The sequence below is a fragment of the Leucopleurus acutus genome (genome assembly GCF_964270905.1).
Source record: "Leucopleurus acutus genome assembly, chromosome: 5".
NCBI lineage: Eukaryota > Metazoa > Chordata > Mammalia > Artiodactyla > Delphinidae > Leucopleurus > Leucopleurus acutus.
Window position 1 is genome coordinate 507,771 of NC_139147.1, and position 24,772 is coordinate 532,542.

The 24,772-nt window shown below is 60.4% G+C and overlaps 1 protein-coding gene across 1 annotated transcript; it reads right to left on the reverse strand.

Moving 5' to 3' along the window:
- Nucleotides 1-7,921: 7,921 nt before the first annotated feature.
- On the reverse strand, nt 7,922-24,281 carry COL6A2 (collagen type VI alpha 2 chain; the record flags this gene model as incomplete). Its single annotated transcript, XM_082839070.1, has 27 exons — nt 7,922-8,985; nt 14,113-14,151; nt 14,260-14,712; nt 14,885-15,037; nt 15,381-15,426; nt 15,608-15,643; nt 15,818-15,880; nt 15,981-16,043; nt 16,287-16,322; nt 16,634-16,684; nt 16,936-16,998; nt 17,315-17,377; nt 17,605-17,667; nt 18,235-18,297; nt 18,970-19,059; nt 19,298-19,360; nt 19,627-19,689; nt 20,119-20,172; nt 20,751-20,795; nt 20,894-20,920; nt 21,149-21,175; nt 21,486-21,530; nt 21,613-21,666; nt 22,303-22,368; nt 23,108-23,128; nt 23,400-23,998; nt 24,143-24,281. 27 exons carry the CDS (start codon nt 24,279-24,281, stop codon nt 8,387-8,389), a joined length of 3,084 nt encoding a protein of 1,027 aa, XP_082695196.1. The 3' UTR covers nt 7,922-8,386.
- Nucleotides 24,282-24,772: the final 491 nt, after the last annotated feature.

Below are 24,772 nucleotides of genomic sequence, written 5' to 3' on the forward strand. Positions count from 1 at the left end.
TACTGAGGTAGATTTCCTCTATGCCCACACTCTGGAGAGTTTTTATCATAAATCGGTGTTGAACTTGGTCAAAAGCTTTTTCTGCATCTATTGAGATGATCGTATGTTTTTATTCCTTAATTTGTTAATATGGTGTATCACACTGATTGATTTGCGTATGTTGAAGAACCCTTGCATTCCTGGGATAAACCCCACTTGATCATGGTGTATGATCCTTTTAATGTGTTGTTGGATTCTGTTTGCTACTATTTTCTTGAGGATTTTTGCATCTATATTTATTAGTGATATTGGTCTGTAATTTTCTTTTCTTTGTAGTATCTTTGTCTGGTTTTGGAAGATTTTTAATCACAGTTTCAATTTCATTACTTGTGATTGGTCTGTTCATATTTTCTATTTCTTCCTGGTTCAGTTTTGGAAGGTTATACCTTTCTAAGAATTTGTCCATTTCTTGCAAGTTGTCCATGTTATTGGCATAGAGTTGCTTGTAGTAGTCTCTTATGATGTTTTGTAGTTCTGCAGTGTCCGTTGTAACGTCTCCTTTTTCGTTTCTAACTTTATTGATTTGAGTCCTCTCCCTCTTTTTCTTGATGAGTCTGGATAAGGTTTATCAATTTTGTTTATCTTCTCAGAGAACCAGCTTTTAGTTTTATTGATCTTTGCTATTGTTTTCTTTGTTTCTATTTCATTTTTTTCCTGCTCTGATCTTTATGATTTCTTTCCTTCTACTAACTTTGGGTTTTGTTTGTTCTTCTTTCTCTAGTTCCTTTAGGTGTAAGGTTAGTTTGTTTATTTGAGATTTTTCTTGTTTCTTGAGGTAGGCTTGTATTGTTATAAACTTCCCTCTTAGAAATGCTTTTGCTGCATCCCATAGGTTGTGGATCATCGTGTTTTCATTGTCATTTGTCTCTAGGTATTTTTTGATTTCTTCATTGATTTCTTGTTATTTTAGTAACATATTGTTTAGCCTCCATTTGTTTGTGTTTTTTACGTTTTTTTTCCCTGTAATTCATTTCTAATTTCATAGTGTTGTGGTTGGAAAAGATGCTTGATATGATTTCAATTTTCTTAAATTTACCAAGGCTTGATTTGTGACCCAAGATGTGATCTATCCTGGAGAATGTTCCATGTGCACTTGAGAAGAAGGTGTAATCTGCTGTTTTGGGATGGAATGTGCTATAAATATCAATTAAATCTATCTGGTCTATTGTGTCATTTAAAGCATGTGTTCCCTTATTAATTTTCTGTCTGGATGATCGGTCCATTGGTGTAAGTGAGGTGTTAAAATCCCCCACTATTACTGTGTTATTGTCAATTTCCTCTTTTATAGCTGTTAGCATTTGCCTTATGCATTGAGGTGCTCCTATATTGGGTGCATATATTTAATTGTTATATCTTTTTCTTGGATTGATCCCTTGATCATTATGTAGTGTCCTTCCTTTTCTCTTGTAACATTCTTTATTTTAAAATCTATTTTATCTGATATGAGTATTGCTACTCCAGCTTTCTTTTGATTACCATTTGCATGGAATATCTTTTTCCATCGCCTCACTTTCAGTCTGTATGTGTCCCTAGGTCTGAAGTGGGTCTCTTGTAGACAGCATATATATGGGTCTTGTTTTTGTAACCATTCAGCGAGCCTGTGTCTTTTGGTTGGAGCATTTAATCCATTCACGTTTAAGGTAATTATCGATATGTGTGTTCCTATTACCATTTTCTTAACTGTTTTGGGTTTGTTTTTGTAGGTCCTTTTCTTCTCTTGTGTTTCCCACTTAGAGAAGTTCCTTTACCACTTGTTGTAGAGCTGGTTTGGTGGTGCTGAAATCTCTTAGCTGTTGTTTCTCTGTAAAGCTTTTGATTTCTTCATCAAATCCGAACGAGATTCTTGCTGGATAGAATAATCTTGGTTGTAGGGTCTTCCTTTTCATCATTTAAAATATATTGTGCCACTCCCTTCTGGCTTGTAGAGTTTCTGCTGAGAAATCAGCTGTTAACCTTATGGGAGTTCCCTTGTATGTTATTTGTCGTTTTTCCCTTGTTACTTTTTTTTTTAATATAAATTTATTATTTATTTTTAGCTGCATTGGGTCTTCATTGCTGCACACAGTGTTTCTCTAGTTGCAATGAGCAGGGGCTAGTCTTCGTTGTGGTGCATGGGCTTCTCATTGCTGTGTTTTCTCTTGTTGTGGAGCATTGGCTCCAGGCGTGCGGTCTTCAGTAGTTGTGGCACGTGGACTCAGTAGTTGTGGCACATAGGCTCTAGAGCACAGGCTCAGTAGTTGTGGCACATGGGCTTCATTGCTCTGCAGCATGTGGGATCTTCCAGGACCAGGGCTTCAACCCATGTCCCCTGCATTGGCAGGCGGATTCTTAACACTGCGCCACCAGGTAAGCCCTCCCTTGTTATTTTTAATAAGTTTTCTTTGTCTTTAATTCTTGTCAATTTGATTACTGTGTGTCTTGGCGAGTTTCTCCTTGGGTTTATCCTGCCTGGGACTCTCTGCGCTTCCTGGACTTGAGTGGCTATTTCTTTTCCCATGTTAGGGAAGTTTTCAACTATAATCTCTTCAAATATTTTCTTGGGTCCTTTCTCTCTCTCTTCTCTTTCTGGGGCCCCTATAATGTGCATTTTGGTACATTTAATGTTGTCCCAGAGGTCTCTTAGGCTGTCTTCATTTCTTTTCATTGTTTTTTCTTTATTCTGTTCTGTGGCAGTGAATTCCGCCATTCTGTCTTCCAGGTCACTTATCCGTTCTTCTGCCTCAGTTATTCTGCTATTGATTCTTTCTAGTATATTTTTCATTTCAGTTATTGTATTACCCATATCTGTTTGCTTGTTCTTTAATTCTTCTAGGTCTTTGTTAAACATCTCTTGCATCTTCTCGATCTTTGCCTCCATTCTTTTTCCAGAGTCCTGGATCATCTTCACTATCATTATTCTAAATTTATTTTCTGGAAGGTTTCCTATCTCCACTTCATTTAATTGTTTTTCTGGGGTTTTATCTTTTTCCTTCATCTGGTACATAGCCCTCTGCCTTTTCATTTTGTCTATCTTTCTGTGAATATTTGTTTTCCCACAGGCTGCAGGATTGTAGTTCTTCTTGCTTCTGCTGTCTGCCCTCTGGTAGATGAAGCTATCTACGAGGCTTGTGCAAGCTTCCTGACGGGAGGGACTGGTGGTGGATAGAGCTGGGTGTAGCTCTGTGGACAGAGCTCAGTAAAACTTTAATCTGCTTGTCTGCTGATGGGTGGGACTGTGTTCCCTCCCTGTTGGTTGTTTGGCCTGAGATGATCAAGCTGATGGGTGGGACTAATGGAGGACTCCGGGAGGGCTCACGCCAAGGAGTACTTCCCAGAACTTCTGCTGCCAGTGTCCTTATCCCCACGGTGAGCCACAGCCACCCCCTGCCTCTGCAGGACACCCTCCAACACTAGCAGGTAGGTCTGGTTCAGTCTCCTATGGGGTCACTGCTCCTTCCCCTGGGTCCTGATGCAGACACTACTTTGTGTGTGCCCTCCAAGAGTGGAGTCTCTGTTTCCCCCAGTCCTGTCAAAGTCCTGCAATCCAATCCCACTAGCCTTCAAAGTCTGATTCTCTGGGAATTCCTCCTCCCGTTGCTGGACCCCCAGGTTGGGAAGCCTGACGTGGGGCTCAGAACCTTCACTCCAGTGGGTGGACTTCTGTGGTGTAAGTGCTCTCCAGTCTGTGAGTCACCCATCCAGCAGTTATGGGATTTGATTTTATTGTGATTATGCCCCTCCTACCATCTCATTGTGGCTTCTCTTTGACTTTGGATGTGGGGTGTCTTTTTTGGTGAGTTCCAGTGTCTTCCTGTTGATGATTGTTCAGCAGTTAGTTGTGATTCTGGTGCTCTCGCAAGTGGGAGTGAGCCCACGTCCTTCTACTCCGCCATCGTGAACCAATTGCTCCTCTCCCGTTTGTTTCTAATTCTGTTTATAATAGCATTTTGGTTACAGAGTCAGTTAAAAATTTTACAGTCAAATTTATTATATATATGCTTATCAACTACAGGGAAGGGGAGAAGGATCTAACTGCAGTTTCTGTTTCTCTTTTTTTCACTGAGAATGCTACTAGGACCCCCCCCCCCCACTATCCCCACCTGGGTGGGTGCCCTCCCGGGCCCTTCACACCATGGCTGGAGGTCCTGGCATCAGCCCCTCGCCTCTGACATCCCTGGACAGCAGCAGGCCCAGCCGTGCGAGCACAGGTCCGTCCCCGGCTGCCCGGAGGTGGGGCATGGGGCCTTGGGGGCAGGGAAGGGCCCTTCTGTCTGGGGAGCACAGCTACACCTTGACAGGGTGGTCCTGGGAGAATCTCACTTCCTGATGGAGTGCAGGTGGGGTGGGGCACAGGGACTGCCCTGGGAGGGTCAGCTGGGCCTGGTCGGAGCGCCAGTCCTGGGCCTGGAGGGAGTTGTCCCGGGGTCTGGGAAGGGCTTCAGGTGCTCGGGGGCGGCCGTGATGGGGACGCGCTAAGTCAGGCCCGAGCGGCCGCCGTCGAGCTGTGGGGCTGTGTCCCGTCGGCCCTGGAGTGGCCTCCTTGTCCTGGCAGCCTCCTTGCTGGGGCTGCAGCTCTGCTTCAACCCCGCCTGAGAGCTGATGGGGCCCTGCCCCAGCCCTGTCCTGTCCTCTCCCTGTCCGCCAGCCCTGCGCCCTGCCCAGGCCTTTCTAGGGATGGCTGGAGGCGGAGCCTGTGCCTGGGGAAGAGACGGTGGTGTAGAGGGGTCAGCGGGAGCACCTGGGGAGGTCGTGTGTGACGGGTGATAGTGAGAGGCGTTGCCGGGGGGAGCTGGCGAGGAGGCCTCAGTGAGGGGTGATGGTGAGAGGTGTTGCCGGGGGGAGCCGGCGAGGGGGCCTCAGTGAGGGGTGATGGTGAGAGGCGTTGCCAGGGGGAGCCGGCGAGGGGGCCTCAGTGAGGGGTGATGGTGAGAGGCGTTGCCGGGGGGAGCTGGCGAGGGGGCCTCAGTGAGGGGTGATGGTGAGAGGCGTTGCCGGGGGGAGCCGGCGAGGGGGCCTCAGTGAGGGGTGTGGGTGACAGGGTGCTTGCTGCTGAGAGGGCGTTAGTGACGGGTCTTTGCTGAGGCGGTGTTAGTAGGGGGTGTTCTTGTGGGGGTGTTGAGGTGACGTTTGTGACTGCATATCTTTGAGGGTATGTTAGTGAAAGGATGTTGGTGTGGGGACTCTGCTGACAAATGTTCATGAGGGACAGTGTGAGGAGATTTGGTGGGGAGGCCTTGGTGAGGGGACATTTGTGCGAGGACACGGGTGAAGTGATAATGGTAGAGACAGTGTGAGTGTTACTGTGGGCCGTCGGTGAGGAAATGTTGAGGGAGCGTCTGTGAGGGACGCTCCTGGGGTATATTAGTGAGGTGACGTTAGAGAGGCATGCCGGTGAGGGGACATTTCTGAGGGGACACTAGGGGCAGTCAGTGTGGGGAACAAGTGAAGGGTGTTGGGGAGGAGGCTGGTGACGGGTCGATACTGAGAGACGCTGTGAAAAGTTATTGAGGGGACAGTAGTGTGGGGGCGAGATCGTAAGGGCTTGTGGGTGGGGTAACATTGGTGTGGCCGTTGCTGAGTGATGACCGGATGGTGGTGAGGGGACATTAATGTGGGACGTTGGTGTGGGGACATTAGAATGTTGACACTGGTGAGGGTCCTGGGTGAGGAGGTGTTTGTGCAGAGATGCTGTTGAGGGGATGCCGCTGAGGGGCCTTAGTGTTGGGCTGCTCATGAGGCGATGCTGGTGAGGGATGTGCCGCTCTCAGAGGCAGGAGTGTGCCTGGCTCCTTACGGCCACTTTGAGGGCCTGCGTCTGTCCTTCCTGTGGGGGTGGAGGTGACAGGCATGACATCCACTCAGGCTAAGGGACCACCTCGAACACTGTCTCGGTCGCAGAATAGGGTGTGGTTCCCCCGTATGAGGACCCACGGCCTTGTGCACACTTTGGAGGCCTGGGGAGTCCGCTGGGCTCCCCCGAGGACTGCACGCTGGTGATGCCTGCACAGCGGCCGTCCTGGGCGGGTTCCATGGCCACTCCGCTGGCTTCCTTCCGTGGCCTTGGCCCCAGGTGAGCCCATCTGGGTTCAGCTGTGCCGAGTCTCCTTCACTCATGCCCCCTGCTCTCAGGAGACAGGATCCACGTCCGAGTGGGGCTGGGTGGCGGTGAGCAGGCAGAGTGGGGACCCAGCTAACCTCGGCTGTAGAGAGGGCCTGAGGGTGTCCCGTGTGTATGAGGGAAGGCTCTGGTAGGAAACGCAGAACCCTAACTCAGACACCACACGTGGCAGGAAGTGTGTCTGAGCGTCCCTCCAAGGGGCGGAGGGCTGGGGACGTGGGGCCTGAGAGGGAGCTGGTGCCCTTGCCCTCCAGGGAGGTCGGGGCCCCAGGGGAGAGCACGGGGGACACCAGCGTGGCGGGCGCCCTGCGGGTCCCCAAGGTGGCCTGCGCCCGGGAAGGACCCTGCCCACCTGCTCTCCGGGGTCGTAGGCCGGAGTCACGGAGAGGGACGTCCTTTCTTCTGCAGAGGGGACCCCGTGCAGGGTCGAGCGGACAGAACTCCAGATCCGTGGAGGGAGGGGCCCCTGCCTCCCCCCACCGGCCCTGACCCCGGGAAGTTCACAGGCGCCAGCCCTGCGGCCTGAGGCCTGGGGCTGCCGGGCTCTTCTCTTTCTCGTGCCGGCGTTTCGTACTGTTCTTTGCGGGGAGGGAGGGGGGCAGAGGAAGAGAAGATACTCGGTGTGACGCCCTGCCTTTCAGCTGCAGGCCGTCTAGGCAAATGACAGGAGAGGCGGAAGTGAGTCAGTCACCCCCAAAGGGGGGTCAACAGGGTGTCATCGTGTTCTGGGCTGAACTGTGTCCCCCTCCCCCAAATTCCCATATCGAAGTCCTAGCCCTCAGTACCTCAGAATCTGACCTTATTTGGAAATAGAGACGTTGCAACATAATCTGTAATTAGTTGAGATGAGGTCATCCTGGGGTAGAATGGGCCCTAATTCAAAATGACTGTGTCCGTGTCCAAGAGGGAAACGTGGACACAGATGGGCCGTGGAGGAGGGACAGGAACTGGCGCGCCTGGAACGGTCCCTCCCGAGAGCCGTCAGCGGGGGCGCGGCCTGGGGACACCGGGACTCTGCCGACTGCTGGCCTCCAGGCTGTTGTTGAAGCCCCCAGGTTGACATACTTTGTTAGGCCAGGCCCAGCAGACTAAACAGCCTGGGATTTAACAGGGCACTTCCCAGAGGGTGAACTTAAAAGACCTGGGCGTCTGGACAAAAAGTCACTGCGGCTGCCAGAAAGAGCCTCTTATTTCTCCCCTATCTATCTATCGTCTATATATCAATCAGTTATCTACCTATCTACTTCTGTCTCATCTGTGTACCTGTCATCTATTATCTATATATCAATCATCTCTGTCTCTGTCATCTGTGTACCTATCTCTCTATATCTGTATATCAATCTATCAATTATCTGTTTTTCTCTCTCTCATCTGTGTACCTGTCATCTGTCTACCATCTATCTGTATCACCTCTCTTTCTATCATCTATCATCTCTCTATCATCTATCTCTATCCACAAACATCCTTATGCAAACCAGCAAACATCCCTAAAGTTCTCTGGCCCCGTTTTGGGGACAGAGTGAGACTTCACTGACCAAATACTTTGTTTTCAGCCCAAAGCCAACTAGACAAAGGTGGACTCCACGGTTGAGGCCATCCAGTCGGTGCCCTTGGGAGTGGGGTGCCTGTAAGGACAGGGGGCCAGGCCCGGCACCCTCTGGGTGCACAGAGCAACCCGGGGGACCCAGGGTATGATCAGTCCTGGGGCTTATGTGAACGGTCTCAGCATCCCCACTGGCACAGACACTTGGAAGCTGGGGAGCAAGCAGGGTTCAGAGCCTTTATTGGGCTGGGGTGTGTGCACACAGGGAGGTGCAGGGCCTGCGGTCACCGCTCGGTCTGACGGGGGAGGCGACGCCCAGAGACCTGGGAGCGGGGCCCGAGGGCTGGCAGAGAGCCTCTGGAGGGCACTCGCGGGAGGACAAGTCTGGGAATGAGGCTGGGCTGAGGGAGGCCAGCCCCAGACGTGCTCCCCGTGAAGCCTCTGGGGTCCCGGGAAGGCACAGAGGGCAGGACAAGGGTGGATGGTGAGGAGGGACAGTGCGCTCAGGGTGTCCAGGGCTGCGGGGTCCCCGGTAGGAGCTGGGGTGGGCGGGGGTCCTCCGCTCCTGACTTTACACCCACACGCGGAGAGACTGAGCCCTCAGTGCGCTGGACCTCTCAGGTGGGGTCTGAGTAGCACCACGGACAGGAGGACAGCACCCGCGGGGCAGGGGTCGCGGGGCTGGTGGTGGGGGCGGGCAGGGGGCGCTAGCAGATCCAGCGGATGAACCTGTCGAAGAAGCCAGGCTGGGTCAGGCTGTCGTAGTCCTTCTCGCGGAAGACGGCGGCCGGGTCACCCAGGCTGATCTTGGCGAGCACGTCCGCGTCCACGTCGCTGCCCACGGCCACCACGGTGGGCACCACGTTCTGCTTGCGCATGGAGTGCACCGCCTCCTCCAGGCTGTCGTTGCCCGTGACGCCGTCCGTGAGGAACACGAAGTCCAGCTCGGCGTGGCGGCGCGCCCCGGCCCGCGCGCCGTGCACCACCTGGTTGATGGCGTGCACGATGCCCGCGCCCACGTGCGAGAAGGAGTTGAGATAGCGCGCGCTCGCCAGCGCCTCCTGGATGACGGTCAGGTTGGAGGTCAGCGGGAAGGCCACCTGCTGCTCGCGTGGGCCTCCGAACTGCAGCAGCGCCACGCGCGCGTTGAGCGGGTCGTCGTCCCTGCGCGCCAGGGTCAGCCGCCGGGACACCTCCTCCACGAAGCGCCGCGCCTTGTGGAAGTTCTGCTCGCCCAGTCGCTCGGAGCCGTCCAGCAGGAAGACGATGTCCACGGGCCGCTGGGTGCACTGGGCCACGTACAGCTCTGGGGGCGAGACGGGGTGGTGCGCGGGCGACCTGGGTGAGGCCCCGCTGCCCCGCCCCAGCCGCGCCCCCCGGGCCACGCCCGCCCCGGCCACGCCCTGCGCCCGCCTCTCGGCGCATACCGCACCCACAGGAGCCACTCAGACCGCTGGAGCTTCACCCAAGGTCACCGGCGGTCGGGAGCCCTCCACAGCACCCAGGACGTGGGTCCAGGCTCCCACCCTGTCTCCCTGGTTGTGCTCCCACCAGGAAATGTCCCCAAACCTGAGGCTGCGGGGTCCCTTTCCACTCTCCCAGCACCATTCCTGCCCAGCGACCTCCTTCAGGCCTCGCGGGCAGGCAGGCAGGGATCAGTAAAGCCCCTTCTTTTGGCCCAAGAACTGGATGCGCCCAAAGGACCACAGGGCATGGGGAGTAGGGGTGGGGGAGAGAGGTGTCATCACACCTGTGATCGTGTACAAAGACCTCATGGAGATCCCCAGATGCGAGGACCCACCTCTGGAGGCTGGGCCGTATTTCTCCCAGCCCTGGGAGCATCAGGGAGAGAAGGGGCCTGTGTCCCCTCGACTGGCTCAGGCTTTGGTGGGCAGTGGGCACAGGTGTGGCAGCCCGGGTGACTCCCCGTTTACCTGAGACCCTTGCCTCTTCCGGGCAGTCACCAGCCCAGGACATACTGGACAGTGTGAGGGCAAGGCTGCCACCAGGGCTGAGGCTGGGCCTCTGAGGGACGTGGGCGCCTCTGCACAGCCTGAAAACCCGCTCCGCGCACGGGACCACAGGCTGGGTCTCCGTCCAGGAACGCGCAGCCAAGCCCCTCCCGAGATCTCAGCTCTAACGGCCGACGGGGCTCGGCAGCGGCGGGGCTGGTCCTTCCTCGTGGGTCCAGCTCTCAGCCCCATGGGCACCCTCCTGACCTGGGCAGGAGGGGACTCCGCTCACAGCCCAGGCGTGCTGACCCAGGGCCGGGAGCACAGGGGTCCCATCGGAAGGAGGTCCTGACCTGTGGCACCAACCACGAGGGGCTCAGGACCCCGCGTGGGCCCCGCAGGCACCAGGTGCCCCCTGCATGGGCAATCCCCGAGGTCCAGGCGAGCCAGCAGTTCGCCCCAGCAGGTCGCTGACCACAGCACACATTCACACGCCTTGTTTTTCAGCTTTTATAGAACGTATGCGATGCGCGCACAGCACCTGAAGGACACTCTTGGGCGTGTCACCTGCAGTACTGGGCTACCCGCGGAGGAGCGAGTGTTTCTGGCAATTTTTTTTTTTTTAAAGGAGCTTATTTATACGGCAGTGCAGATGAAGAGCAGCTTTGGCTTAAACCCACAGAGCTGGAGCTGGAGCTGGAGCTGCCCAGCGAATTCCCTGTGTGCCCCTGGGCCTCTAAGTCCCTGCGGTCAGAGTCAGAAACGCAGGGACTGCTGGTTTGGGGGGGTTCTCGATGTATCAACCAGGGGGGCGAGAGAAGCGCACAAGGGGTGACCTGGGCACAGAGGCCAGAGGTGAATCCGGGAGTTGGGGCCGTTTATGAGGCTCTGGTCTTCCCTCTTTCTTTTCGGCTAAATAATGGCCCCGAAGAGATGCCTACGTCCTAATCCTGGAGCCTGTGACTATGACCTTACATGGCAAAAGGGCTTTGCAGACGGAATTTGATTAATAATTCCCTTGAAATGGGGAGACCCTCCTGGATTATCCGGCCCTAAATGCCACACAAGTGTCCCTGTAGGAGGGAGGCCGGGGCAGGGTGGGGCGGGGGGGAAGGGGAGAGGCCAGGTGTCCACAGAGCAGAGACGGGAGCTGGAGAGGCAGGAAGGGCCTCCCTTAGAGGCCCAGAGGGCACGCGGCCCTGGGACACCTTGCTTTTGGACTTCCGGCCTCCAGACCAAGAGAACAGCTTCCTGCTGTCTTCAGCCCCGCAGTGTAAGGTAGGCAGCCCCTGGGAGCTCCTGCAGCTGGGGGGCCGCACCCTGTGGGCTCAGCAGAGCGCCAGCACGGTCTCGGGGTCCCCCACGATGTCCCTGTGCACCAGCTTAAAGGCGTCAATGAACAGGTCCATCCAGTCCTGCCGTTCGCCTCCTGTGGCGAACTTGGCCCGCTCCGCGGTGTAGACCAGCACAGCCACCAGCCTGGAGTAGGCGGCTGGGTCCTGTGTGAGCTCCGTGGCGTTTAGCAACTTTTGGATCAGGGGGATGGTCCTGGGGAAGGAGGCGTCCGGGCCCTCTTCCGTGCGGAGGAAGGTGACCGGGGGCTCGCCGCCAGGCCGCGGTCCATCTGCGGGGGATTCCAGAGAAGCTTTTCAGGGACTTGGTCGGCGTGATCGGGGCTCCAGCCGCCTCTCTCCTCGGAGACGAGGAGGGACCAAGAGGCCAGCGAGGGGGTCAGACGAGGAGCCGGGGAGGCTGCAGCTCCCCCGTGGTCAGCACGGGGTGCCAAGGCGAAGCAAATGGAGCTTTGGGGAGCCCGGAGGAGACGGGGAGCAGAAGCTCGAGAACTGCAAGACTCTTGGCACAGACGGCTGCTGAGGCTAACCGGGTGCTGGCGGCCCTGCCCTGGGACGACCCCAGCCCCTTAAAATGCTCAGTACTACCGGGACAACTTCCTGCCTGTTCCAGCCCGGCCTGTGATAGGCACCTGGGCCCCCAGAGCCCCTCTCAGGGTGGTTTCTCTAGCCGGCGTGTGATTACAAATCCTCCGCCCTTCACCTTCAGATGTAAACCTCCCTGCCCTGCGCTGTTGCCCTGAGGACCAGAGAGCAAACGCTCAGGGCGCCCCACGCTCTCCCCTTCCCGTCCCATCCCGTCCCGGGGGAGGTCAGGGCCTACCCTCCGGGCCCCTCGCTCCAGGCGCAACACGGCCTCCTGTCCGCAGGGTGCCTCGGACACGTCCAGTTAGCTCGCCCGGGTGGCCCGGCCTCACGGCCCCAGCCCTGCCCTGCGCCCTTCCTTTGGGGCGCCCAGCCTTCCGGAGCCTCCTGCCTTGGCGTGGGGGGCAGGGCTCAGGTCTCCCTGAGCAGCAGCTATCGCGGAAGAAGACCTGCCTTGGCCGCCTTTGCCTGGCGTCCGCCTTTGTTGCTCTTTGACAGCCTCGTGGTTCTGCCCCAGTTGAGCTGCCCCCCTGCCTTGGTCCAAGCCCAGGATGTGGCTGAGCCTCTGGGTGGAAGGGGCCATTTGGCCCAGTAGGTCAGGGCTGTGCCAGGGCAGCCCGCGTCCACCCAGCGCCCCATCTGCGCAGCCCTCAGCGAGCGCGCCCGAGTCCACTCGTGTCAAGGAGGCATTTGTAAATGCATATTCTGGAGTTACAGCTCCTTCCTTCCCTTCTGGGCACAATGTCTAATTTACTGGGAAATTTCAAATCGCTTTAAAGGAGAAGGAGATTGTGAGTTTAGCAGAGGGGGGACTTAGGAGAACAGGGGAGGGGTCCCTAAGGGGGCTGTTCCCTTTCACTGTCAGGTCCTGGAGGCTCAGGGGAAGTGAGATCACCAGCATTACTCTAGCATCAAAACCGAAGACATCACAAGACAGGGCACGACAGCCCAAGATCTCTCACAAACACAGATGCAAAAATCCTCAATAGAATATTAGCAATCAACTCTAACAATATATATGTATTATACGTCATGACCAAGTGGGATCTATCCCAGGTCTGGAAGGCTGGTTCAGCGCTCAAAACTCAGTGAACGTAATCCATCACGTCAGCAAAGCTAAAGAGGAAAAGCCAGCTGATCATGTCAACAGGTGCAGAAAAAGCCTCTGACAAGATCCCACACTCGTTCACGATAGACTCTCAGCACCTAGGAATGGGGGGCCCTCAGCTTGATAAGGAACATCTACAGAGACCCTCAGCGGACTCCCCCATGGCGAGAAATTCACAGCTTCCCCAGCAAAATCACCGCTGGGCCCTGGCACCAGGGGCTGGGTCAGGTTTCTGCCCTCGAGGGGCCAAGCTGACCACGGCACCCACACCCTGGGAGGAGTCAGGCACCCTGAGGGCAGGGGCACAGACCAGGGGTTAGTTGGGTCTCTGTGTGGACCCAACCCCCTTTAGCCCCCGGGGGAGATTGGGGTTGGCGCTATTGGGCCAGCCTCTGGGGTTTGGGGTGGCTCTGGGTGCTACACACAACCGTCTTCAGCTGACTCTGGGGACCCCAAGCCCAGGCCGTCTCTGGGATGACCCCACAGCTTGCCAACGGCCATGGCATAGTCATTGGTACAATCTTGGCGAGCACTTCCTTGGAAGTTCTCTGTCAGAATAAGTGTGTGGACCCCCGTCCCCAACTCAACACGGTCCCTTACCTCAGGCGGCCTCGGTACCTTTGAACCTGCCCGGGGCCCCCTGACGCCTGGGAGGAGCCTGCCGGAACACTGACCTTGTGGCAGACATGGATGTGGGCGCAGGCCTCAAGGTTCCCATCGGTGTTGGACCTGCCAGCAGTCCAGCCCGACTCACCCTGCCGCCCGCCTGCTGCGGAGGACCCACCACCCAGAGCCGGCCCCGGGGGCCCCTCCGAGGCAGCAGCAGGATGCCCAGAGGAGCTGGTCGATGCATCCTGCCCCTTCCCCGCCCCGAGGGACCCCAGCCCCCAGCCTCCCACTCTAGTGCAACCACATAGGGCTCGAGGCACGGCCCCCTAAACACATCTGCTCTGGAGGGAAGAGCAAACCCCAGCCGCCAGGCAGCAGCTCAGGGCGTCAGGGCAGAGGCCCGCTCTGCAGCTGCCCCGGTGGCTGTGGATGTGCTCGCCTCCCTGAGGGTTTAAGACCAGCCATTTCACTTACTGGATCCAGGGCTTCCGCCTGCAAGAGCCGGGCGGCCCTGGGGTGTCTGTGCCTCTGGGCACCTCAGCCCAAGAGGCTGTGAATCTGTGTTCGAGACCAGCGGCCCGAGAGCTTAGCGCACCCCCTCCCCACATGCGCCAGGTGGGTGGGGTGGCCGAGCGACTCCAGACGTCAACTGCACCCTGAGCCCCCTCCTCAGAAGTGCCGGGGTCCCGGAGACCAGGCCACCGCGGGTCTGGAATCCGAGGCTTCTCATTGGGGCGGCTGCAGCGGCAATTCCTAGGGTCCCTGCACAACCCTCCCCCTGGCCCTGGCTGCCGGCTTTCCTGGGGGGCCAGCGGTGCCCGCGTTACCTGTTTGGCAGGGAAGTTCCGGGCACACGATCTGGGGGTCTAGGAGAGAGGAAAAGAGGTGGGGGTCCCGGTGGCTCCCTCGGAGGCCTGCGGAGACCTGGCCCCTCCCCGGCCACACGCCCCTCCCCTCCTCTCCTCCGGACTCACCCGGGCACAGCACGTCCTCCATGTCGTCGATGAACTTCTCGGCCACCAGGTCGGAGAAAAGCGTCATGTTGCGCACCTGCTGCGGCTTGTCGCAGGCGATGGAGTATAGGTTCTCGCTCTCGTGCTTCTCGTGGAACATGTCCCCGATGCCGATGGCCGTCACCGTCACGTCGTGGTTGCACAGCGCCCGCAGGTTGAGGTCGTCGTCGCGGGGGTCGTGGCGGCCATCTGTGATGACCACCGCGAACACGCGGGTCTTCTGGCGCCGGCTCTCCTTGATGAGCTGGTTGTAGGCGAACTTGAGGGCTGAGGGCGTCCAGGTGCCGCCCGCGATCCACTCAAGGTTCTTGACGGCCTCCTTGAAGCTGGACAGTGAGTCGATGCGCTCGTCGTCCAGCTGGATGGCCTCGAAGGTGCCTTCGTGGCTGTACTGCACAACGCCCACGCGGGTCCCTGCGGGCGGGCGCGGGCATGACGGCGGCCCTCGGCAGAGCTAGGACCCCTCCGAGCCCCCTCCCGTGGATTTCTACCCGGACCTCAGGCGTCCTGCGGCCCCTCTGCTCGAGAATGCGGCCTGGTGCCCCCTGCCCCGCCGGACCACCCCCCGAACTGCGGTGCCGCTGACCCGTCTCCGACTTGGGGTCCTTGGCGATGGCCCCCAGCCTGTTGACCACGTTGATGACGAAGTTCTTCTCCAGGGTGAAGTTGGTGTAGCCAATGCTCTCGGAGCTGTCGATGACGAACACCACGTCCAGAGCGCCACAGAGCTTCTCACAGTCTGCGGGGGGGCGGGGTGAGCGGGCGGGGCGGGGTGAGCGGGGGCGTGGCTAGAGGAGGGCGTGGCGAGCAGGCAGGGAGGGGTGAGCGTTCGGGGCGGGGTGAGCGGGGGGCGTGGCGAGCGGAGGGCGTGGCGAGCAGGCGGGGAGGGGCGGGCGGGTGAAAACGCTGACCCCCGGCCCAGGGAGACAGCCTGAGACCCCAGGGGCGTGCAGCCAGGTGCACCGTGGGAAACACTGAACGTGAGCGGGAGGGGAGGACTCGGACAGATGACCCTGACCCCGGGACAAGAGCCCCCAAGGACACAAGTGTCCCAGTCCAGCCGCGTGGGGGCCGCGACTCACCACAGCACCCGCACGTCTCCCTCACGTAGGTCATGACGTCGCACTCCTGTGACACAGCGGGGTCAGCCCCCAGCCCAGAGCGCAAACCCTGGGGAGGGGCTGGAAGCGCTTCTGCAGGAAGCCTGTGGTCCCTGCCCACCCCCTGCTCTGACCTCACCCCTGCTGACCTGCCCTTCAGATTTTTAGGAGGGAGAAGGACCCTGAGTCCCACCCCGACTGAAACCTACCGTGAGGCCGGGGTCTCCTGGGGGGCCAGGCTCTCCCTGGAAGGAGGAAGGATATCAGTGAGAGGTGACACCTGTCATGGCCGAGGCTGGGAGGGCTGGACTTATTCTCACGTGGCCACTCCAGGACCCCTGCATGGTTCGGGGTGCCCGTTGGCCTGGATGGCCCAGGGACTGTGGCCCGAGGGCCAAAGGGATGGGCGACTGACCTACCTCGGGTCCTGGCGCTCCTCTCTGCCCCCGCGGGCCTGGCTCACCAGGGGGACCAGGATCTGCCTGAGAAGGAAAAGGGCAGGTGGGCTCCGGCAGTACCTTGGGTGGTCCCCCCACGCGGCCCTGCCCCGGGCAACCGTCGACAGGGCGCAGAGGTACTCACAGGCTCGCCCTTCTGGCCTTTCCTCCCGGGTTTTCCTTTGGACCCAAAGTCACCTCTGCCCCCCTGTGACACAGGACACCCGTGTTAACAACGCAGAGAGCTCGGCAGCTGGCACTGCTCCCCTGCTGACCCCCAGCCCTCCAGGGATCTGCCCAAGAGGGACACGCCTTTTCAGGAGGAACCTGTACTCAGCAGTGCGGGGCTGTCAGATGCAGCCCCACAGGGCGGCATTTCAGGGCGCGGCCCGCTCCCACCAGCAGAGCTCAGCATGGAGGCCCGCTGCACAGACCACCCCGCGGTACGTACCTCGGGGCCGCGGGGGCCAGGCTCGCCCTTCTCTCCCTGGGAAGCAAACACAGGGGTCACTCAGCACTGGGCTGAGGGGTGATGGCCATGCAGCCCCCTCCCTTCCCTGACGGGTGGGCTTGGGCATCGAAATCTGTACAGAGCCACAGAGGCTATGGGAGAACATTTGATTCCCGGGGGACCTGGCTCTGCTCTTGATGGTCACCCCCTGCCCCCAACCCCAGCCTCACCCTGGGCCCGGCGGGGGGCCCTGGCAGGAAGTAGCAGGAACCTTCCAGTCAATGGAAGGCCCTCCCGACAGTGCCCACCCCCTTCCCCAGTCCCTGCCCCCGCCCCCCAGGACTTACAGGTGCTCCTCGGGGTCCCGGGTAGCTGAAGCCAGGCCTGCCGGGGTCTCCCTAGGGGACACGGGAGGCCAGTCAGGGCAGTGCCAGTGGAAAAGGTGGAGACTGAGTCAGTCGGCCTGGACTGGGGGTGGGTGGGCAGGGCCCGCCTTTGGAGGACACGCCACCCCTGAGGGTGAGAACACGGGCTGGGATGGGAGGTTGCTGCCCAGGCCCCTGATGTCCTCCCTCACCAAGGCATGCTCCCGGCAGCCTTACTCAGGAGCCCTGGCCCAACCTGCCTGCCGGGTGGGGAGGGGGTATACCTTGGGGCCAGGCTGTCCCGAGTCTCCGCGGGGGCCAGCATCCCCAGGGTCTCCCCGAGATCCCTGAGGGCAGAAAGGAAGCAGGGCGTCGGCACAGACGAGGCTGACCTCATCCAGCTCTGACCCCCAGGCAGCATTGCTGCCCTGCAGGGCTGGCCGTCCTGAGGGTCTCTCCTCTCCGCGTGCCACGTCCCGGCTCCCCCGGCACATCCCCCGCCTGGTAAAGCCTGACCCCTCAGGGCAGGGTGGCGGAGTGAGGTGCGTGGGGGCCCTTGGCTCCCTGTCCCGCTGCCCAGGTTTACTGTGCGGACAGTATCCTGCCTGCCCGAGGACAGGAGGACGCAAAGCCATGGGCCCTTCCAGGCATCCTGCTACTGACCTGCTTCCCGGGCTCTCCAACAGTCCCTTGGGGACCTCTGGGTCCAGGTAAACCTCGGTCTCCCTGGAGAGAAAAGAGACAAGGGCACTTCAGAGACGCTGTTGTCACTCACTGTGGACTTCGGCAAGGGCAGGGGGCCCTGCTGCCCTCCAAAAGGTCCTTAGCCCTGACCCCAGTGGCCCCAGGCAGGGTCTGCAGGGTGGAGGGCAGGAGAGGGGCAGGGGGCCCTGGCGGTGCCACCCCAGGAGGGTATGTGGCCTTTGTGGCTGCCCACCCGCTGCCCCACTTGCCTTGGCTCCTTTGTTGCCAACCTCTCCAGCCAGGCCCCGGGGCCCCTCAGGGCCAGGGTCCCCCTGTGGGAAGAGAGGCCAGGTTAGTCTGGGGGAGGTGAGGAGAGGGCATCATGAGCTCCCCGGGGATGAGGCCCCAGATGGTGGAGGGTGGTGCTGGACCAGCAGGCCTACCAGCTTGGCCTCATGCAGCAGGGCAGGGGTCACCAGTCCCAGAGGAGGGAGCCCCTCCTTTGAGACCTTCCCCCACATCTCACAGGCAAATGGCTGCCCTTGGATTTCACCACAAAGACAAAGACCTCCTGTGCCAGCTACAGGAGCACATGTGTGCGGGGGGGGGGGGGATGCTGGGGGGTGGAGCAGTGCACGGCCTGCACAGCTGTGCATGGCGTGCGTGGAACCGTCCTTGCCCAGGCCTCTGATCAGGGAGTAACTACTGCTCTCCCAGACCCTGCAGGGAGTGCACCCTGACGGCCAGGCCCCGGGGGTTGCCTTTGTTCTCCTAGGTGGACCGTGGAGGGGGTGTTGGTCATCCCTCGTCACAGGGGCTCCATTGGCACCACGGTGAGACTCCGGTGTAGACACAGACACGGCAGACAGCGCCCGAGACTCCCCCGCGCGGACACTCACCTTCTCGCCCTTGGGGCCATCGCTGCCTGGGCTGCCCTTGATTCCAGGGTCTCCCCTGCGCCCCTGCAGAGAACAGGCACGTGGGAGTGTGGGTTTCCAGGGTGGGAGCCCCACTGGAACCCGACACTCTGTTCTCCCCACAGGGACTCTGGCTGTGGGGTCTGGGGGCCCCCCCAGAGGGCCTCAGCCTAGACCCTGTCCTCTGCTGGGTCGGTTTGGTCCCAGACGAGGATTTAAGAAATGATGGGGGCTGGTGAGCTTGTAAGTCCGGGAGTTCAGGTGACGTGACTGGGACCCAGCTTGGACCAGCTCTTCGCGAAGTCCCTCTGTTCCCTCCGGATCGGGATGCGTCCCCTCTGGGGGTCAGCCCTGGGACTGGGCTCCACCCACCCCGTGGCGAGACCCTCAGGGACGGCTAGGTGGGGTCGCCGTGTGGACCTGCAGAGTGTGTGCTTGGGTCTAGGTTGAGCCCTCGGGGGGTCCTGCCAGCGGGGCAGGTGGGGCCCTGGGGCCACTTAATGGGTACCGAGCGTCCGGCAGGGGCGTGCCTGGGCCCCGCAAGCCACTCCTCAGCGGCCCTCCGTGGCGGCTGCCGTGCGGGGGCCAGGAGGCTCAGCTGGAGAGGCTGGAGGACGCTGGGCCCAGAGGCCCAGAGCAGCGCGCGCTGAGGCAGCCCTGCGGGAGGGTGCGGCAGGCCGGCCGGGGTGCCCAGGGCCTGTGCGCGGGTGAACTCACGGGCTCGCCTTTGGGGCCTCGGGGCCCAGGCCCACCCTTGGCTCCTTTCAGACCGGGACTTCCTGGGGCTCCGGTGTTGCCTTGGTAGCCCTGCGGGGAAGAGACAGCTCAGCTACGGCCGTGACCTGCCCAGGCGGGCGAACACCTGTGGGCAGGGCCCAGCCCGTGCGGACGCATGCCCGCCGTCTCCGGTGGGGCCGTGTTTCCCTCGCGGTGCTGTGCGCCGTCACCTGGCAGCAGGGACAGACAAGCTGGGGGCGCTCAGGGCCCCCACCCCCCGCCATGCGGCACCATGGGAGTGCGGCCGGAGCCCGCCGGGAACACTTGCCTTGCTTCCTTTTGCCCCGTTTTCCCCCGGGGGCCCTCTGCGTCCCGGGCGGCCAGGGTCCCCCTGGAAAGGTTTGGAGAAATCAGCCTCATGCTCTTCAGATGCCAGCAGTGGGGCAGGACCCCGGCGGGGCTGGGGGCACGCGCTTCCCCTCCCGTGTCTGTGGAGCAGGTCCCCGTGTGGGCACCCACGGCCCCCTGCCTGGTTTGCAGGGCCAGGGCCTCTCTGCTGGGCGTCTCGGCCCAGTGCTACAGGCAGGGAGAAGGCCCCCAGGAGGCTGGCGACCCCCTCTGCTCTGGCCGGCCCGCCACCTTGGCCAGGCCGCCTACCTTGGAGCCTCGATCTCCTGGCTCCCCAGGGCTGCCGGCTTCCCCCACGTAACCATCTGGGCCCTGCAAGAAGGGAGAGGCTTGTGCTGGGGCTCTGGCCGGGAGCTGCGCTTGCATTTTCCCTGTGGGGTCAGGGCCAGCTGACCAGGGGCAGGGTGACCAGCACCCCATCGTTGGACTGGCTGCCGGGACCCCCGGCCTGGGTGGGCAGACTGGACAAGCCGCTGGCCCGGGAGCCCCTCGGGACTCTGGAAGCAGCCACCCTCCACCTGACCCGGGAGCCCCTGAGGCCATTCGTCATGTTGTGACCCCAACCCCGGCTGAACCCTGGCGGGGTTCCGGGACAGGCGGGGCAGGGGCTGGAGGGAGGAGCCCAGCTACTGGCTTCCCGCTGCAGCTTGCAGGGCTGGTGGCTGCCCTCCCCACCCCCGCCTGGCGCCCAGCATCTCCCAGGGCCAGGGGCTCGACGCAAAGCCTCGACGCTGTGCTCACCCGATCCCCGGCGTCTCCCTTGCAGCCGGGAGGTCCGATGCGCCCCAACTTGCCCTGAAGGAGAAGAGGGGAGCAGAAGGTGCGTCAGGGCCAGGATTCGGAGGATACAAGCCCCGATGACAGAGGTCAGTGGTGCCGGGTCTATGTGCACCGGGCACCCCACTGTGGACGTGTGTGTCAGTGGCTGTCAGGGTGGCGGTCCAGAGTCTCCGGGGTTGCAGCCGGGAGCATGAGTGCCTGTGGTACCCCCTCCAGGAGTGTGCATGTGTGCGTGCATGCATGGTGCGTGCTCACCTGTGACATTTGTGTGTGTGCTGTTTGTGTGCACCTGTGCACGTGTGTGAACCACCAGTCAGGCCAGACGTGGGGTCTGCAGGCCAGGCAGGGAGATTCCTGCAAGGCCGGCCCTGCTTTTCAGGAGCAAATGTCCACTTCCGCTCTTGCAAGGTTCCCGTGTGCCCTGTGTCCACTGGGTAGATGCAACCACGGGCCACCCAAGCCACAGGTTGCGCGCAGTGGCCAGAGATGCCCAGAGGCCTGGCCCCTGGGAAGACCTGAGAGTCTCGAGGGCGTGGTTGTCATTTCGCGGGTACCCTTGCTCCGCCCAGGGACGGAGCCCCAGCGCACTCTACCTTCTGTCCATCCGTCCCGTTCTTGCCCGCCAGGCCGGGGGCACCCTGGAGGAGAGGGAGGAGGGACCCTGTTAGCCCCGATGCTCCTTCCTTCTGAGCAGTGGGGAGGTAGGCGCCCTGCCCCCGCCCGCCTGTCCACTCACCTTCCGCCCTTGGGCTCCAAACTCGCCCTGCACAGGAGGAAACGAGGCTAGTTAACGCTGCTGACACATCACAGATGCCACTGCATTAGGCCCAAGTCTACCCTTGGACAAAACACGAGGCCAGAGCGGCCCCAGAAGGCTACTACCAGCACGACACCGGGTCCCATGCCCCAGCACGGACCCCCGGCTCGCTGCCGGACACTGCTGCCAGGGTTGGGGCCATGTGAGGTCTGGCCGCCCAGAGTCCACGCTCACCTTCTCTCCTTTGAAACCAGGAACACCCTGAGGTCGGAAGGAAAGAAAAGCAGCGTTACCAGTGTGTGTGCTGGGACCCAGCAGGCCTGGGGGAGGAAGGAGGGACGGGGAGGTGGGGGGATGGGGGTGGGGTGGTGGTCGTCAGGCTCGGGTGCGGAGGCGCCACCAGGGACGTCACTGGAAATGCAGAAGCGCCTCCCTTCCTTGGGGCAGGGGTGGGAGCGGTGGGCCACGCCAGACACATCCTGACCCCAGCGGCCGGCCCCGCCTGGAGCCAGGGAGCCCTTGGCTTGTCCCCACGTGTCCCGCCCCCTGGGCAGGGTCCGCAGCAACTTGCCTTGGGTCCTGGGAATCCAATGGGGCCTTCGATGCCTGGATCTCCCTGTGCAAGAGCAAAGGGCCGTGGATGTAACCTCAGCCGTGGGGAGCGGAGGCCGCCGGGATGGGGTGTGGAGGGTACTCACCTGTCGCCCCTTCTGTCCAGGCTCTCCGGGCTCACCCATGTTGCCCTTGGCGCCCTGAAAGCAGATGAAAGAAAAACGAATAAATCAAGGTGGGGAGGCAGCAGATGCATCTGGCCAGCGGCCTGGCAGACGAGCAGACACCCCTCTCCCGAATTTAGAAAGAAGCCACTTGGTAATAACTTTCCCTGTAACGGTGTTTCAAACGCTCTGTCTCATGTCCTCAGAGGTCTCTTTCCCTCTCCTGCCTTTACACTGTTTGACATGAATCACTGGTGTTTCTGATTCCCTGGCAGTAATTGTGGAAGGATTTCATCTGCTATACCTCTGTTGTTACGAAAATGCAGGGCCAACCTAACCTCTTAAAACCTACGTATGTAACAAATGACAGGCCTGAACGCCCTGTATGAGTTAGCGCCATATTACCAAGAGTGACGGAGTTCATGTTTCCTTATGCACTTGAACATGTCTGTTTACTTTACAGGAGTCTTTTATGGGCAAATCTTAATTAAAAAGTATTCCTCCTTTTCTCAAAATGCCATATAAAAGGCAGCTGATAAAAGCTGAATTTTAGTTCTGCCAGGGTGAGAAGTGGTGAGTCCATCTGAGGTGCAGTGGCCCTAAATCTGGAGTTCAAGACAGGTCGGGGGCTTTCCTGGGAAACAGACCCCTCGGGTCGTCTGGGCATCTTACCTTCTGTCCGCGGTAGCCCTTGGGGCCGGGGGGCCCGGGGATCTCCAGACAGCTCACCTTGTAGCACTGAAACAGGAAGCAAGGGGCAGCGCGTGAGGCTAGCACCACAAGTCCCAGGAGGGAGGGAGGGGGTGCAGCCTGTGGCCCACTGGACACTGGGCCACGCTGAGCTGGGGGCTGCATGACGGAACAGACCTGGAAGGTACCCAGGAGGCCCCTGTGCCCACCAGGGGCGGGTTCAGGGGTCCACACCAGTGCTCTAGTCAAGTTTTGGAAATCAAGGCTGCATTAAGCAATGACCAACAGTAGAAAGTATTAAATCGCTGCTGGCCAGTCCCCCCTGTGCTTGCATATTAAATCGCTGTGGTATCGAGCAGCTGCTCCAGGAAAGGGTGCGCTTGTAGTATCCTGGGCTGTGAGCTGGTGCTGGGGAAGCTCAGGCTTCAGGTTCTGTGCTGCAGGTCCCGTGCTGGGCACCCAGCTGGCCACCTGCCTTCTCCTCCTGGCCTCCCTCGGGTGGATGGAGCCCGTCAGCCCAGAGGGCAACCCTCAACCTCGACCCTCATCTTTCGGCTGTGTAGACCCTAACGCTGACCTCCTGCGTTTAAACAGCCTGGTTTTGGCCAGGATCCCTTTGTCCAGACTCGAGTCTCAGGCCCCACGTGGAGCTGAGGGGTCTTGCTCCCTGGCCGGGCCCCCCTCATTGTCCTAGACCTCGGGAGCCCCAGGGAGTGGGACGCGGGTGATCGTCTCTGCCGGGTCAGAGGCCCCAAGTAGCTCCCGGCAGGGATGGAAACGCTCTCACCTCTCCGTAGGCTTCATGTTTCTGCGGAAAAGACCCAGAGAGAAACCCTGGTTAGTGGGGAGCTGGAGACATGGTCAGCTCCGAGTCTGGGCAGGGACGCAGAACACCGGAGTAGACAGGACCCTGCCCGGGGCCCACCCTCTTCAGCCACCTCACTCAGAGGGGGTAAACTGAGGCCCGGAGCGGTGGACTGCCCCCTGCCACGCGGGTGAGCGGATCCCAAGGCTCTGGGCCCCACGCTACGTCCCTGCTGCTGGCGGGTGGGCGTGGCCTCCCCGGCCCAGCGACTCACCATGACCTTGATGATGCGGTTGATGGTGTCCTCGTCGATCTCGGTGGAGTCGGGCCGCATGGTGGCGTAGTTGTTCCGGTAGAGCTCGTGCGGCGTGTTGGCGATGTCCCGCAGGCCCTGCTCGTTCAGCTTCAGGTTGGGCGGCACCGCGAAGAGCCGGATGCCCTCCTCGCGGGCCCGCTCCGCCTGCAGCTTGATGCCCCCGCACGGGCTGCCTGTGACGTGGCCGTCGGTGATGATCACCGCGAAGTTTACCACCCCCTTGCCCACGTGCCGCCGGACCTCCTGGGTCATGTTGGCCAGCATGCAGTCGGTGAAGGTGCCGCGGCGGAAGGAGCTGATGCCCTGCAGGCTCTTGGTGAAGGAGGCCCGGTCGCTGCCGGGCGGGCTGAACACCTCCACCAGGTCGGAGAAGTGCAGGCCGCCGTAGCGCCAGCTCAGGGCCACCTGGTCCAGGTAGAGCTCGTCCTGCAGCTGGCTGATGAACTGCAGCACGAACTGCTGCATGTGGTAGAGCAGGCTGTCGGTGGGGGACTGCATGGTGATGCTCTCCGACGTGTCCAGCACGAAGTACACGTGGATCGGGCAGTCGGCCTTCTCTGGGGACGCACACGAGTCACCGCGGCGCCGGGGGCCCTTGCGCGGGCTGGGGCCGGGCTCAGCCCGCCCCGCCCCCCACGCAGCCCGCCCCGCCCTCGCCCCCCGGCCCCGCCCAGGCCTCGCCGCACCCACCCCGGTGGTACCTGGGCAGCTGTTCCTCTCGGAGGTGCTGGGGCTGATGACCTCCTGCTGCTGAGCGTGGACGGCCCCCAGGAGGCCCCAGAGCAGGAGGGCGGAGCAGGGGCCTGGGAGCATCTTGGCAGCGCGCATGCGCCCCGACATCCTGCAGCAAGGGAGAGCGGCGCTGCAGACGGTGCCCCGCGCGCACAGCACGGTCCGAGCCCTACTCCCCAGACGGTGGGGGCGGCACACACGCGGCCGGCCAGCAGCTGGGCTCAGGGGGTTCCTATCCCCCTGCCCTGGATGGGCCACAAGCATTGACTGGGAGCAGAGACGGCAAGCTTTGGGCTCCGCTCCGGGTGGGACGCTCGCCACTCCTCCCTGCCCTGCAGACCCTGGGTGCGCTGGGCAGACAGGTGCGTCCTGGGAACTGAAAAGCCAGTGACTGGCATCAGTGAGGACAGAGAGGGTCCTGCGGTGGGCAGGGCAGAGGGGTCGCTGGGGGCGACTGGGAGGAGGGGCACCCGGGGAGGGGAGAGAGGCCCAGGCTGGGCCGGGGTGCGCCTTGGTACTGGACGCCATGCTGACTGGGGGGAGGGGACGGCCTGGGGAGTGGAACATGGGCGCTGATGAGGACAGGCCTGGAGGGCTGG